This window comes from Primulina tabacum, chromosome 6 (genome assembly GCF_025594145.1).
Source record: "Primulina tabacum isolate GXHZ01 chromosome 6, ASM2559414v2, whole genome shotgun sequence".
NCBI lineage: Eukaryota > Viridiplantae > Streptophyta > Magnoliopsida > Lamiales > Gesneriaceae > Primulina > Primulina tabacum.
Genome location: NC_134555.1, coordinates 41140884 through 41153901, shown reverse-complemented (window position 1 = coordinate 41153901; position 13018 = coordinate 41140884). Strand labels below are relative to the sequence as shown.

The 13018-nt window shown below is 32.8% G+C and overlaps 1 protein-coding gene across 3 annotated transcripts; it reads left to right on the top strand.

Moving 5' to 3' along the window:
* Positions 1-9840: 9840 nt before the first annotated feature.
* On the top strand, positions 9841-11952 carry LOC142549589 (zinc-finger homeodomain protein 6-like). Of its 3 annotated transcripts, XM_075658617.1 has the most exons (3): positions 9841-10170; positions 10251-10327; positions 10521-11952. In XM_075658617.1, the coding sequence occupies exon 3, from the start codon at positions 10768-10770 to the stop codon at positions 11842-11844; it is 1077 nt and encodes a 358-aa protein (XP_075514732.1). In that variant the 5' UTR covers positions 9841-10170; positions 10251-10327; positions 10521-10767; the 3' UTR covers positions 11845-11952. The 3 variants fall into 3 exon arrangements, with proteins under 3 accessions (XP_075514732.1, XP_075514731.1, XP_075514729.1); XM_075658616.1 differs by having other exon boundaries at positions 10251-11952; XM_075658614.1 differs by having other exon boundaries at positions 9841-10327.
* The last annotated feature ends 1066 nt before the right edge of the window (positions 11953-13018 follow it).

Here is a 13018-nt window from a genome sequence, read left to right as displayed (position 1 = left end):
ATTAAAGGTTTCGAAATTAAAATTTTTCAATTTTTAAGAGTAGTCAATATTAAATACTAGTATTTATACTATATTTTTGCATACGTTATAAATGTAACATAATGGATATGACATAAATGTATGTATTTTAATACATATTTTTATTTTTAACATATAAATTATATTGAGAACAATGTTTATGAAGGATTGATTACTTTAAATAATATTAAAAAAAGTTATTATATGTTTTAAAAATATATATGAGATGGAGATTAAAAATAATAGAAGGTATTTTGGGCAAAGTGAAAGAGTTTCACCATCCATTTCACCGTTCATACCATAATTACTCTCTCTCTTAAATATTAACTACTGGCTTTAGCACACATATACAATAATAAATAATTGCCAATAGTTTTTGTGAAAATTTTAGATATTATATTAAAATTTAAAACTATAAAAATAATTTTGTATAACAATTTTTCATGTTATCAATTATATGATCAATTTAAATTTAAAAATATTGATTCAAAATTATAGATAAAATAAAAAAATATTTTATTAAAATTTAATTTAATAGATATTGTTGAGATACACATTTATTAAAATAAGTTTTTATTAAATAAAATGATATTTTTTATACTTTGATAATAAGAGTATGTTTTGTTACATTATGACACAACAATTAGTATTATATATCTCTCAACTTTAATAATAAAATTTTATTTATATATATATATAATAGTGTATATATAATTGCACCAGACCCTATGAAAATTCTTAAAGCATAAAAACTTGAAAAATATTACTAAGCTATTATGTCCGTTATTCTTAAAAATCAAGTATGCAATTCGCGTTAAAAAAGTTTAAGCACCGATAAATTAATTCGAGTTCGGTTTAATTTTTGAAATATTGAATACCGATAAATTAATTCGAGTTCGATTTTCAAATTAAGCGGAATATACTCAAAATAATTATTCGTAAAAACTGATTAAATATTTTGGTAAAATATTTAAAAGATATGCAAGTTGAATGTACAAACAGTTTTGTTAAAATATTTTACTAAACACTTGGTATGCAATATTTTAGCTTTTGAAATACACATAAATACTTCAACAATGTATCTTGAAAACAGTGGCAAGTAAATGAAATAAATAAATAAATAGGCAAGAATTTCTTTATAGATGTTTGAAAATTAACAACTTTTACGTTACGCCTTCTTTCCTCTTAGATGGATCCACTAGAATATTTTGATTTATATAACTCCTTACACAAATCCATTTCGACTAAGGACGTATCTATTGTCTAATCGAAACTCTTAGCACACTCTCGATTGTAGGCTGCAATTCATAATGTTTAACGTCTCTTATGCTAATACTACAAACACAATCTTTAATGTATTTGTGTGAAAAATCACTTAACTATAAACTTTGAAGCTCAATCCTCATGTATATATATGAGTGATTGCGTGTGAGGATTTTTACGGTATATGTATATCTCAAATGTATCATCACACTTGGATATGCTCTCATTCTAGCTAATTTCTTCATGTAAACTACTCATGCTTTGAATCCATTTTCAAAGCTAGTATTTGATCTTCAAGATGTATTTATAGGCTCAAATAAGTGATATATATGTTAGACACAAAAATATATCTATTTGGAAAGTTTATGTACAGTTTCTAATATTGAAAAGGTCATTTCCGTCTTGTTGGCCACTTTTCCCAAGCCTAACTTTTTTTGAGATCCACTGTCAGTTGGGCTCGTCAGCTAGACTGTCACTCAATTGGGCTCGTCAGCTAGATTGAACCGAGGTGACGAGGTCTCCTGAAATCAGCATCGTTGATTTCAGCCTTTGTAAAACTAGTAGTTTCATCGTCATTTATTAGGATATTAAACCTCGATCAGACTTTTACTTGTGAAGATTTATAGATCGCTGTCTTAGTTTCTTAACTCATACTGAATTGTTTTTTTTGTATAATCGAGCTGATTAGACTGACCAAAATATCGCAACTGCTCATGCACAACTGATCATTGCTGATCAGCCAAACGAATGAGTCTTTCTGCCACTAGTTTTCCTGGATAACATTCGATTTAGCCCAACTGACGTGAAAAACGACTTGTCCCAAATTGCTCTTTTTGTTTAGTAGTTTGGCGGTCGGTCATTTGCATCACCGAGCTGTGAGATATCATCAAAACATGTTTGATTTTCAATTTGATTAAATTTGAGTTTCAACTTCCATTTCGAGTTAACAACTTAACACTTTAAATAAATATATTAAAAATATAATAACAAGTTTTGTTATCATCAAAATCAAGATTGTGGGAGTTTATAAACAAAATATATTTTATGTTCAGTATATATACTTTACACCACATGTATGTGTAGTTGTTAAAGGGACCTAATTTTTGGATGATATTCTCAACACAGGGTCCTTCCACCCCATTTAAGAGGGGACTGTACCAAGAGCATAGGGCCTTCCATAGACAATGACATATCTGAATAGGTGTAGAGAAATAATTTAATTTTTTAAACTACATTTATTAAAATAAGTTTTTATTAAATAAAATGATATTTTTTATACTTTGATAATAAGAGTATGTTTTGTTACATTATGACACAACAATTAGTATTATATATCTCTCAACTTTAATAATAAAATTTTATATATATATATATATATATAATAGTGTGTATATATAATTGCACCAGACCGTATGAAAATTCTTAAAGCATAAAAACTTGAAAAATATTACTAAGCTATTATGTCCGTTATTATTAAAAATCAAGTATGCAATTCGCGTTAAAAAAGTTTAAGCACCGATAAATTAATTCGAGTTCGGTTTAATTTTTGAAATATTGAACACAGATAAATTAATTCAAATTTGGTTTTCAAATTAAGCGGAAGATATTCAAAATAATTATTCGTAGAAACTGATTAAACATGTTGGTAAAATATTTAAAAGATATGCAAGTTGAATGTAAAAACGGTTTTTTTGAAACATTTTATATTAAACACTTGGTATGCAATATTTTAGCATTTGAAATATACATAAATGCTTCAACAATGTCTCTTGAAAACAGTGTCAAGTAAATGAAATAAATAAATAAATAAGCAAGAATTTCTTTATAGATGTTTGAAAATTAACAACTTTTACGTTAAGCTTTCTTTCCTCTTAGATGGATCCATTAGAATATTTTGATTTATATAACTCCTTACACAAATCCATTTCGACTAAGGACGTATCTATTGTCTAATCGAAACTCCTAGCACACTCTCGATTGTAGGCTACAATTCATAATGTTTAACGTCTCTTATGCTAATACTACATACACAATCTTTAATATATTTGTGTGAAAAATCACTTAACTATAAACTTCGAAGCTCAATCTTCATGTATATATATGAGTGATTGCGTGTGAGGATTTTTACGGTATATGTATATCTCTAATGTATCATTACACTTGGACATGCTCTTATTCTAGCTAATTTCTTCATGTAAACTACTCATGCTTTGAATCCATTTTCAAAACTAGTATTTGATCTTCAAGATGTATTTATAGGCTCAAAAAAGTGATATATATGTTATAACAAAAATATATCTATTTGAAAAGTTTATGTACAGTTTCTAATATTGAAAAGGTCATTTTCGTCTTGTTGACCACTTTTCCCAAGCCTAACTTTTTTTGAGATCTGCTGTCAGTTAGACTCGTCAGCTAAACTTATCATTCAATTGGACTTGTCAGCTAGATTGAACCAAAGTGACAAGGTCTCCTGAAATCAACATCATTGATTTCAGCCTTTGCATAACTAGTAGTTTTATCGTCATTTATCAGCATCTTAAATCTCGATAAGACTTTTACTTGTGAAGATGATTTGTAGATCGTCGTCTTAGCTTTTTAACTCATACTGAATCGTTTCTTTTTATAATCGATCTTATTAGACCGACCAAAATATCGCAACTGTTCATGCACAACTGATCATTGCTGATCAGCCAAACAATGAGTCTTGCTACCACTAGTTTTCCTGGATAACATTCGATTTAGCACAACTGACGTGAAAAATGACTTGTCTCAAATTGCTCTTTTTGTTTAGTAGTTTTGGCGGTCGTCATTTGCATCGCCGAGCTGTGAGATATCATCAAAACACTGAAGTTCGTTCGATTTTCAGTTTGATTAAATTCGAGTTTCAGCTTCCGTCTTGAGTTATCAACTTCACACTTTGAATAAATATTTTAAAAACATAATAACAAGTTTTGCTATCATCAAAATCAAGATTGTGGGAGTTTATAAACAAAATATATTTTATGTTCAGTATATATACTTTACACCACATGTATGTGTAGTTGTTAAAGGGACCTAATTTTTGGATGATATTCTCAACATAGGGTCCTTCCACCCCATTTAAGAGGGGACTGTACCAAGAGCATAGGGCCTTCCATAGACAATGACATATCTGAATAGGTGTAGAGAAATAATTTAATTTTTTAAACTAAAGTTAAATCTTGAAAATTTTGAATAGTCGAAAGTAAAGTTTCGTATTATAATTTGATTCTGGCATTTTTTTTATTTGTAACGTCGTTTTCACCATTTAATTATGTCATAATGTACCATGACCTACTGTCACTTTATTTATTTATTTATGTACAAGGAACCATAAATATTTGTTTATAAATTTTAATGTCAATTTCGTAATTTCCGAATTTTAATATATATATATATATATATATATATATATATATAGACACACATAATTTCAATAAAACTAAATGAAGTGTAAGTAGCTACAGGCTATTTTATTTGATTAATTTAATTCATAAAGGCAAAAACTTATGTAAAATGGTCTCACGGGTCGTATTTTGTGAAACAGATATCTTATTTGGGTCATCCATGAAAAATATTACTTTTTATGCTAAGAGTATTACTTTTTATTGTGAATATTGGTAAGATTGACCCGTTTCACAGATAAAGATTTGTGATCCTGTCTCACAAGAGACCTACTCGTTCATAAAATATTTAACTCTGCCAAATTTTTAATAGCAATATTTTCTTTTAGATTGTGTTTAGATCGAATGATCTGTATTTGCGAAAATATTTGAGATGAAGATTTGAAATTAGTTTATGTTGAGACAAATTTGAAATTTACCGTATTGACTTATTATTTGTGACTCGAAATCTATTGTCGAGTAGATTTGTCAAAAAAAAAAACAATAGATTTGAAATCTATAACTTCAAATGTATCAATCAAATTGCAATTTTAAGGGTGATACATTGAGAAATTTTATATCCTATAATAATTGAATATTTTAAAAATAAATATGTTGTGTTGAACTTGAATCACACTTATCAAATTATGGGAATAAGGATGGACTTCAGTACATAACTCTCTTAGTAGGATAAATTATATAATATCATTAACGTTGAAAATGTTAACATAATACTGGAATTTGCTGATGTAGATATCGAAAAATGCTGATTTGTATTAGCGTCATATATCAATAATTTAATCGAAATAACAAAAAATTAAATTAAAATTTGACAAATTAATATATTAAAACCTAGCTAAATAGATATGATAAGTTAATAGACAATTTTATTTTTATTTTTATTTTTATTTTTATTTTTTCAATTTTGCCAGTTATACAGGAGGGGCCGACTGCTAATTCGAAAGATGTACGAATTTAAAATTTGACAGAACACACACTAAGGGGTCAAATGCTGTGGACCAATGTATGTAATATCATTTTCACTTTTTATTATATTCTCCACAATCACTGCTCTTTTCTTCTTTCTGAATCGTCCTTCCACACATAGGCTAAATGGATAGATCAAAAGGGTAAAAAAAATACAATTAACTAGCCGACGCACAAAGAAAAATAGAAAAATGAAGAAAAAAGATCAAACGCTCTAGATATTTTTTTATTCGAATTCAACTCCTTGTTGATAAAAACTATATAATAATTTATAGTTTATCTAAATTAAGGTTCTAAATTTGAGATGAGTGATGATGGTCAGGTAAATCGGGTGAACTAAGTGGAAGATTTTACCCGGCCGGGGAATTCTTCTGGGGAAAGTGTGAGACCATGCTGATAGTTTCCGGGCTGAATAATCTGCACACTAAGATAACAATGAATGTAACATAATGTTTTCCGGCGTGACCATTCTGGGAATGCAATATATGTATACCGAGTGCTCGTGGAAAAAATTAATTGAATATAATCAAGTAAGCCTGGGTATTTGTAGGAGAAAATGTAATGATTACTTTGTTTTCAGTGCTCAGTTGTTACTTATTGCAAGATGACTGCCCATGTCCTGTCCTTTGATACTGCCACATTTGACAACCCAGACTGTCTTTAGTCCAATCACATTTCATCCCAACAAGTGCTGAAAGACACATCAATAATCCGAAACATGGTATCTCATACCTATGGTCCCGGAAATGACACTTTCACTAAGGTGCTAGAGAAAATGACACATGTACTGAGGTGTTCGGTCAATGATCATTGTGCGTGGATACAGACAGGAACATTAGCCCTATAAGTCTTCTAACATTGACCGGGCTGGGCCAGGAGTCCGAGCTCACTCGAGCATACGTTAGCCCTGATCAGCTGTCTCTGTGAACTCATGGATGGCTTTCTCATAAAAGCGTTTCCTTCATCCATACTGGCCAAATCCTAGACATCTTTTTGCTCTCGGTTACGTTCTTCTGCCCGAGTTCCAAGATGGCTTGAGCTCTTCCCCTTCTGGGGTATCACTAATGAGGTATATGATTCAGGACTCCATTATAAGAAACTTCTCATTAGCTCAAAAAAAATAATCAGAGATCATATTTAGATGACTAAATTATAGAAGAACAAACTCGGAAAGTACTTATATAATTCAAAAGTTCATAACTGAACATTAAATGTAAACTATATAAACTATGAAGCAAAAAAAAACACAAGATTATTTTCGATTTGTCATAATTAACATATGTAATGTCAAATCAATATATATGCTAGATGAAAAATGATTGAAAGTTGAAAAAATATATAATCAAAGTCGCAAAAACACAAGATTATATGACCAAAAATTTGCCAAAATTATCTTTAAATGTTGGTCCACTGCGTCAAGTTCTCATTTGAAACGTAGATATATAATCAAAGTCGAGTTTTTGGTAATGCTAAATGTGTTAGAGTAGATGTCCTGCAAGCCAACGGTTGGCTAGAGAATTTATTGGCTCAATTGTAATAAACAATCTTTATTTTAATATAATTCATTATTTCATGGTTTGTTTTACTTTATCTGTATATCCATGCAATCAGCATAGATAAAGTCCTTGATTATGCTTTAATACAAATGAATCGTAATTCCATGTTGAAACTCATTTGTAAACACTGCATATTCTAAATTTTTTTCTAGTCGATTCAACCGCCTAAAACATGGATAAAGGTCGCTCGAGCTCGAGACTAGCATCTGTGATGTTGTATACCACGTTTCTTGATTAGGGCATAGAGATGTCCAAACATGCAGATGGGTAGTCATATGATGATTATACCGAACAACCCTCCCTCGGACTTTCCAAGTAGTTATCATTCATCAAGAGGATAAGTTCTGTGGTTATGATTGTACACCATTAGTCCTTACGACCCAGAACAACACTGAGGCTCTATATGCTAGGGCTGTGCTTTGACTCTTTTACCGGCTCCAGGAGAGTCATCAGGTGGCGAGATTGGGTACAGTTGCGACACATATAGGAGCCAGTGCATTGTAGTCTGGGATTCACCGCTCACCTACTGATGTGGATATCCTATGTGATCTGATGAAATAATAGTATGTGGAATCTCTGGCCAGAGTATGAGATGTACATTGGAGAAGGAGTTCTCCAATGGTACATGCGATGCCACTATTTATATATATATCACATAGTTATCGAATTAATATGGAACCCTCGATGAACCAATGGTTGCAGATTCGATCGGGATATATGAGATGAAGGGACCGTACTGTACGCTAATCATAATCGACTGGTTCTTGCAGGCACTATCAGTGATACCTAGAGAAACATGGGACGATGCTACTAGACGCTCTTACCATGGTTCGATGGGTTTAATCAGAAATATGATTTCTGACATTCTCATGATCAATTGTTGATACGCAAAATATGGCAAATAAGGGTAAGCCCGAATAAAGGATTATGTTCTGAATCACAAGGAGTTGTGAACCCACGACTAGCTGTATCCCTGAACCATTGAGGGTCACACAAGCACTGGATCGTTTGTTCCCGTTGAGAGAATAAATTCAAGAAGTTGAATTTATATTATGATATAGTAAATTCAAGGAGTTGAATTTATGATAATTAAATTTTGAGAGAATAAATTCAAGGAGTTGAATTTATTAAATTTGAGAATTTAATTTATTAAACTCAAAAGTTGAGTTTATTAAATATTAAATTTTGGAGGTGAAAAATTCAAGGAGTTGAATTTATAATTTAAACATTAAATTCAAATGTTGAATTTATAATGGATTTAATTTATCGAGCTCAAAAGTTGAGTTTATTAAATATTAAATTAAATATAGTGGGAAGTGTATTTAATGGACTTGTAGAAGTACAAGCATAACATACTAAATAATTAAAGTTCTTAATGGACTTTGATTAATTAATTAAACCAGTTGGACTAGCCCAATTAATTAATCAAGCCCATTTATGTTAATTATGGATATTAGGTCATGGTTTGATTATAAAAAGTTGTAAATAGGCCATAACCCTGGCCACCAAGCAAGCCTCCATCCCCATTGTGATTTTCGAAAATCACAACTCTTCAAGCCTCAAATTTTCGGCCATCCCTTTTGCAAAAGAGATTGAACCGTCTCTCTAGCTTTGATCTCCAACGTAAAATCTTTTCTAATTTTCTAGTGTAAATTAGAACAGGAACAAGTCTTTTAGTCGTGGACCTGATTCGAAAAATAAAGAAAGGAGATTTGAAGAAAGTTCGTTGGGAATTCATCAAGAGTTATCTCCGCAAACCCCGGAATAGTTGGTGTCGTGTGAATCTTTCACCAAAAGGTATAAACTTCAAAATTCTCTATGAATGTTTAATCATAAAACGATACGAGTGCTCAAACAAATATATTTTGAATGTCAAAATAAAATAAAATTTTTAAAACCTTCCGCTGCATTTGGGCACAAAAAAACCGAGATCCAACAAAATGTTTATTGAGTTAGGTTTGGACGAGGCGAGACAGGTTGCGAGTCATACAAAATTGTAACTAACGGGGACACGGGGTCTTGGGTCCTATTTAATCGAATCCAAATTAACCAGAATGTTTGTCTTTTTTTTTTTTTTTTATTAAATTAACTTGGAACTTTAATTTGGGAGTTTTTTCATGTCAGTAAATTAAATAAGCTAAGTTTAATTGTTTCCAGTTATTCTTGAAATGACATTTTGTCTTTAGATTTCCAATCTTTTATGTGCGAAAATAAAATAAAATAGAGGCCCTTTATGCAATAAAAATCGATATATACAGTCAGTACCCAATAAGCTTTCTTGAAGAACCCTTCTCAAGCAACATTAGAAGCCAATGTCGACCCCTCGGGAGCAATAAAGTTTTCCATCTGATAAAAAATTTAGTGTTAATTGATATATTTTGTTTTTCATGTAAATCCAAATCCTACAGTACCCCTCAGTCTCGTCAAACACTTCCATATCATCGTGTTATGTTAATTTATAACCCAAGATTATACTACCTAACAAATGTTTTTGGAGGCCTATCACGTCTGATATTAGGGTTTGATTGAATTAACTTTTTCAAGAATACATATATGTATGTATATATGTGTGTGTATGCATGTGTGTGTGTGTTGGGGATGGGGGGTCGTGGCAATAATGGGAGAATGGACCGGTGTGCAGGCTGTGGCAGAGAACCAACAGGAAGTTGTCGGTTGTTTTGCGGAGTAAAGTTCGTGTGTGTCATCACAATCTTACACACCCGTAGCCAACTTTATCTATCACCTATCAGATCTACGAGCACCACTCTTTAATCCTGAGTGCGCATTCACAGGAAACAACCAAACACACACACACACCAAACAGTGTCCCCTCCCCGTCTGCTTTTCTTGGATGGTGGGAGTTTTTTGTGGCTTAAAATCTTTTGGAGGGCTGTTGGGAAACACGCAATCTACTCCAATACTTCTCAACTATTCTCTCTCGTGCTGTCTGTATTCGGTTTTCTTTATTTGATTAACTCTCCATTTTCTTCAATTAATCAGTATTCAAAATGATGGGTTTTGGCAGTTTTCTGGGTTTCTACGACAGTTTCTGAAACCTCATTTGCTGGTGATGACGGTAGTTTGATCACTTATTATTGAAAGGTAATATTTTTTAAGATTGGGTTTAGTTTAATCGATTATGTTAGAAAGGGTCCCACTTAAGTGTTGTACATGTCCGAATTTAGATTAATTTTCAAGATTCTTGGATTTAATAATTGCTTCTTTGGATTATCTTGAAATAAAGCCCATTTGGGGTCAATTCACCTTTATCCCCTGTGCTTCTTCTCTTGCTTAGGTATTGGGAACAGGGCAGAGAGTTGGTAAATTGGAGTGGTGGGGTTAGCACTCACAAAAAGTCCAAATCAAAAGAAGAGAAAGGGTAAAAAAGAAAACCCTTGATTATCATCCAAGAATTAGAGGGATTAATCAGGCTCTTTAACAGAAAAATCCCAAGTTTTGATTACGTTAATGTTGATTTAGAGGGGATTAGCAAGAAAGTTTTGTACAAGACAAGATTTTTCAAGAAAAAGTGTCATTCGTTAATGGAACGCCGTGGTCAAGCAAGGGATATGCTAGGGATTCAAAACTCTATGAACTATATTCCTCCGCAGACCTCCCAAGAATCTCCGGTGAAGCTGCCTCTTGCTCCGTTGGTTGCCACCTCAGCCGACAGAAGAGGAAATGCATCGGTCTCCACCCGCCGCGGGAGTTCCATTTTCAGCCCTACCCAAATCTTGGATCACCAGAACCATCCTCCGCTGCACCTCCGCCGCCAGGTGAGCCCTCCTCCGCAGCCTCTGGGGCAGAATGAGCCCAACCCAGATCCAGATCCAGATCCTTCTCGCACAGCCGCCGCGACGGCTGGTGGATCATCAAATTCGAAGGCTCCGGCAACTCAACCACAAGGGTGCCCCCCGCCGCCGCCACCACCAGCTGCAGCGACTGCGATAGTTGATGCCGCAGCTGCTAATTGTAGCAGTACTCCCTCAATTATGTATAGAGAATGCCTCAAGAATCATGCCGCAGCCATCGGTGGACACATAGTGGATGGATGCGGAGAATTCATGGCCAGCGGAGAAGAGGGCACCCCGGAAGCGATGAGATGCGCCGCCTGTGATTGCCACCGTAGTTTCCACCGGAAAGAAGTCAAAGGCGAGCCGCCGCAACAACCCTATATCTACTATCCTTACAACCCCAATTCCGGCAACAGCAACATCCACCGGCCCAACCCATTACTCCACAACCTAAACACCCCACGCGGCCACCAGCAGAATCATAACAAAAACTCCACGCAACCCACTATGGTCAATTTCGGGGGAAACGCTGGAGGCGCGGCGGCTGAGTCATCCAGCGAGGATCTCAACATGTTCCACCCCGGAAGCGGCGCGCATGCATCGATGCAGCCGTCGATCTCAGGGTCCAAGAAGAGGTCCCGCACGAAATTCAGCCAAGAACAGAAGGATAGAATGCATGAATTCGCTGAAAAGCTAGAATGGAGAATCCAGAAACAAGACGATCGAGAACTTCAACAATTTTGCAGCGAAGTTGGGGTGAAGAGGCAAGTTTTCAAAGTGTGGATGCACAACAACAAACAAGCCATGAAAAAGAAACAAATCTAAGGAGCTTTCAGGACAAATCCGAGGAATTCTCGATTTGGTGAGTCACATGATGAGATTTTTCTCTTGTTTATCAACATTTAATGTAGAAAATAATTGATTAATTAGTTTCTCGGATGAGTTAGTTAAGAACCATACCTTAAATTTGACCCTAATATTCAGGCAATAATTAGTTCATAATCCCAAATTAATTCTGGTTTGAAATAAAAAATCACAATTTAATTCTTTCAAAGCCAGAAGGTGGCTAATTACTTATAATCTTAATTATGTCGGTAACAAACTAATTATCCAATAAGTACCACGTTTACGTAGTAATTAATCTCCATTTAATCGGGTTTTATTAATTGTTCAGTATTATATAGTTGCTAATATATATGATAATGAAAAACTCCCATACACGAACAGCCACACTTTAAATGCTAATTTCACACTCCCAGATCGAACATTATCACCCCATGTCATGTCAATCACAATTTTCTGCATAATACACAATTATTGAGTATATGTATATATATATATATATTGAATGTGTTGAAACATATTTGAATTATACATTGAATAGATGAGTGACAATGAACAATATATTAAAATTATATGTATGTATATTAAGTAAGTGAATGAGTTTAACGTGTTTTACCTCTGTTATATGGTAGTCTGTCTTATTTGTTATTGAGATGTTAGATTGAATAAATAAGTTTTTTTTTTATATAAAATTATGAATTACATATATGATAAAGTTGAGTGACAAAATAATGTGAGTTAAATCTTCTTTTTGAATTTCCCTATTTTCATCGATCTTGTAAATAGAGAAAATAAATATTGTAAGAAAATTTCTTTGAATCATCAATAAAAAAAAATATTAATTTTTATGTTAAATATATATATATATATAAAGTTGAGTAGGTCAAAGATAATTATGGCATAAAGCCTGTATGATTTATTTTCTGAGTTTTCTTGGTAGCCATTAAAGGGAATAAATTCTATACCTTGTCTGTATCTTCTCGTACGTTTGGAGGTTTTTATTGAAATATCAATTATGACTGAACGTATTTAATGGTTTCAACCATAACTGGAAACTTGTAAGATCAACTTTTATACGTGCTTTTAATTTCATTATTGATCACATTATCTCAGGAGTCAAAGTATCTAGAAGAGCGAAAGAAATATTACTTACAAC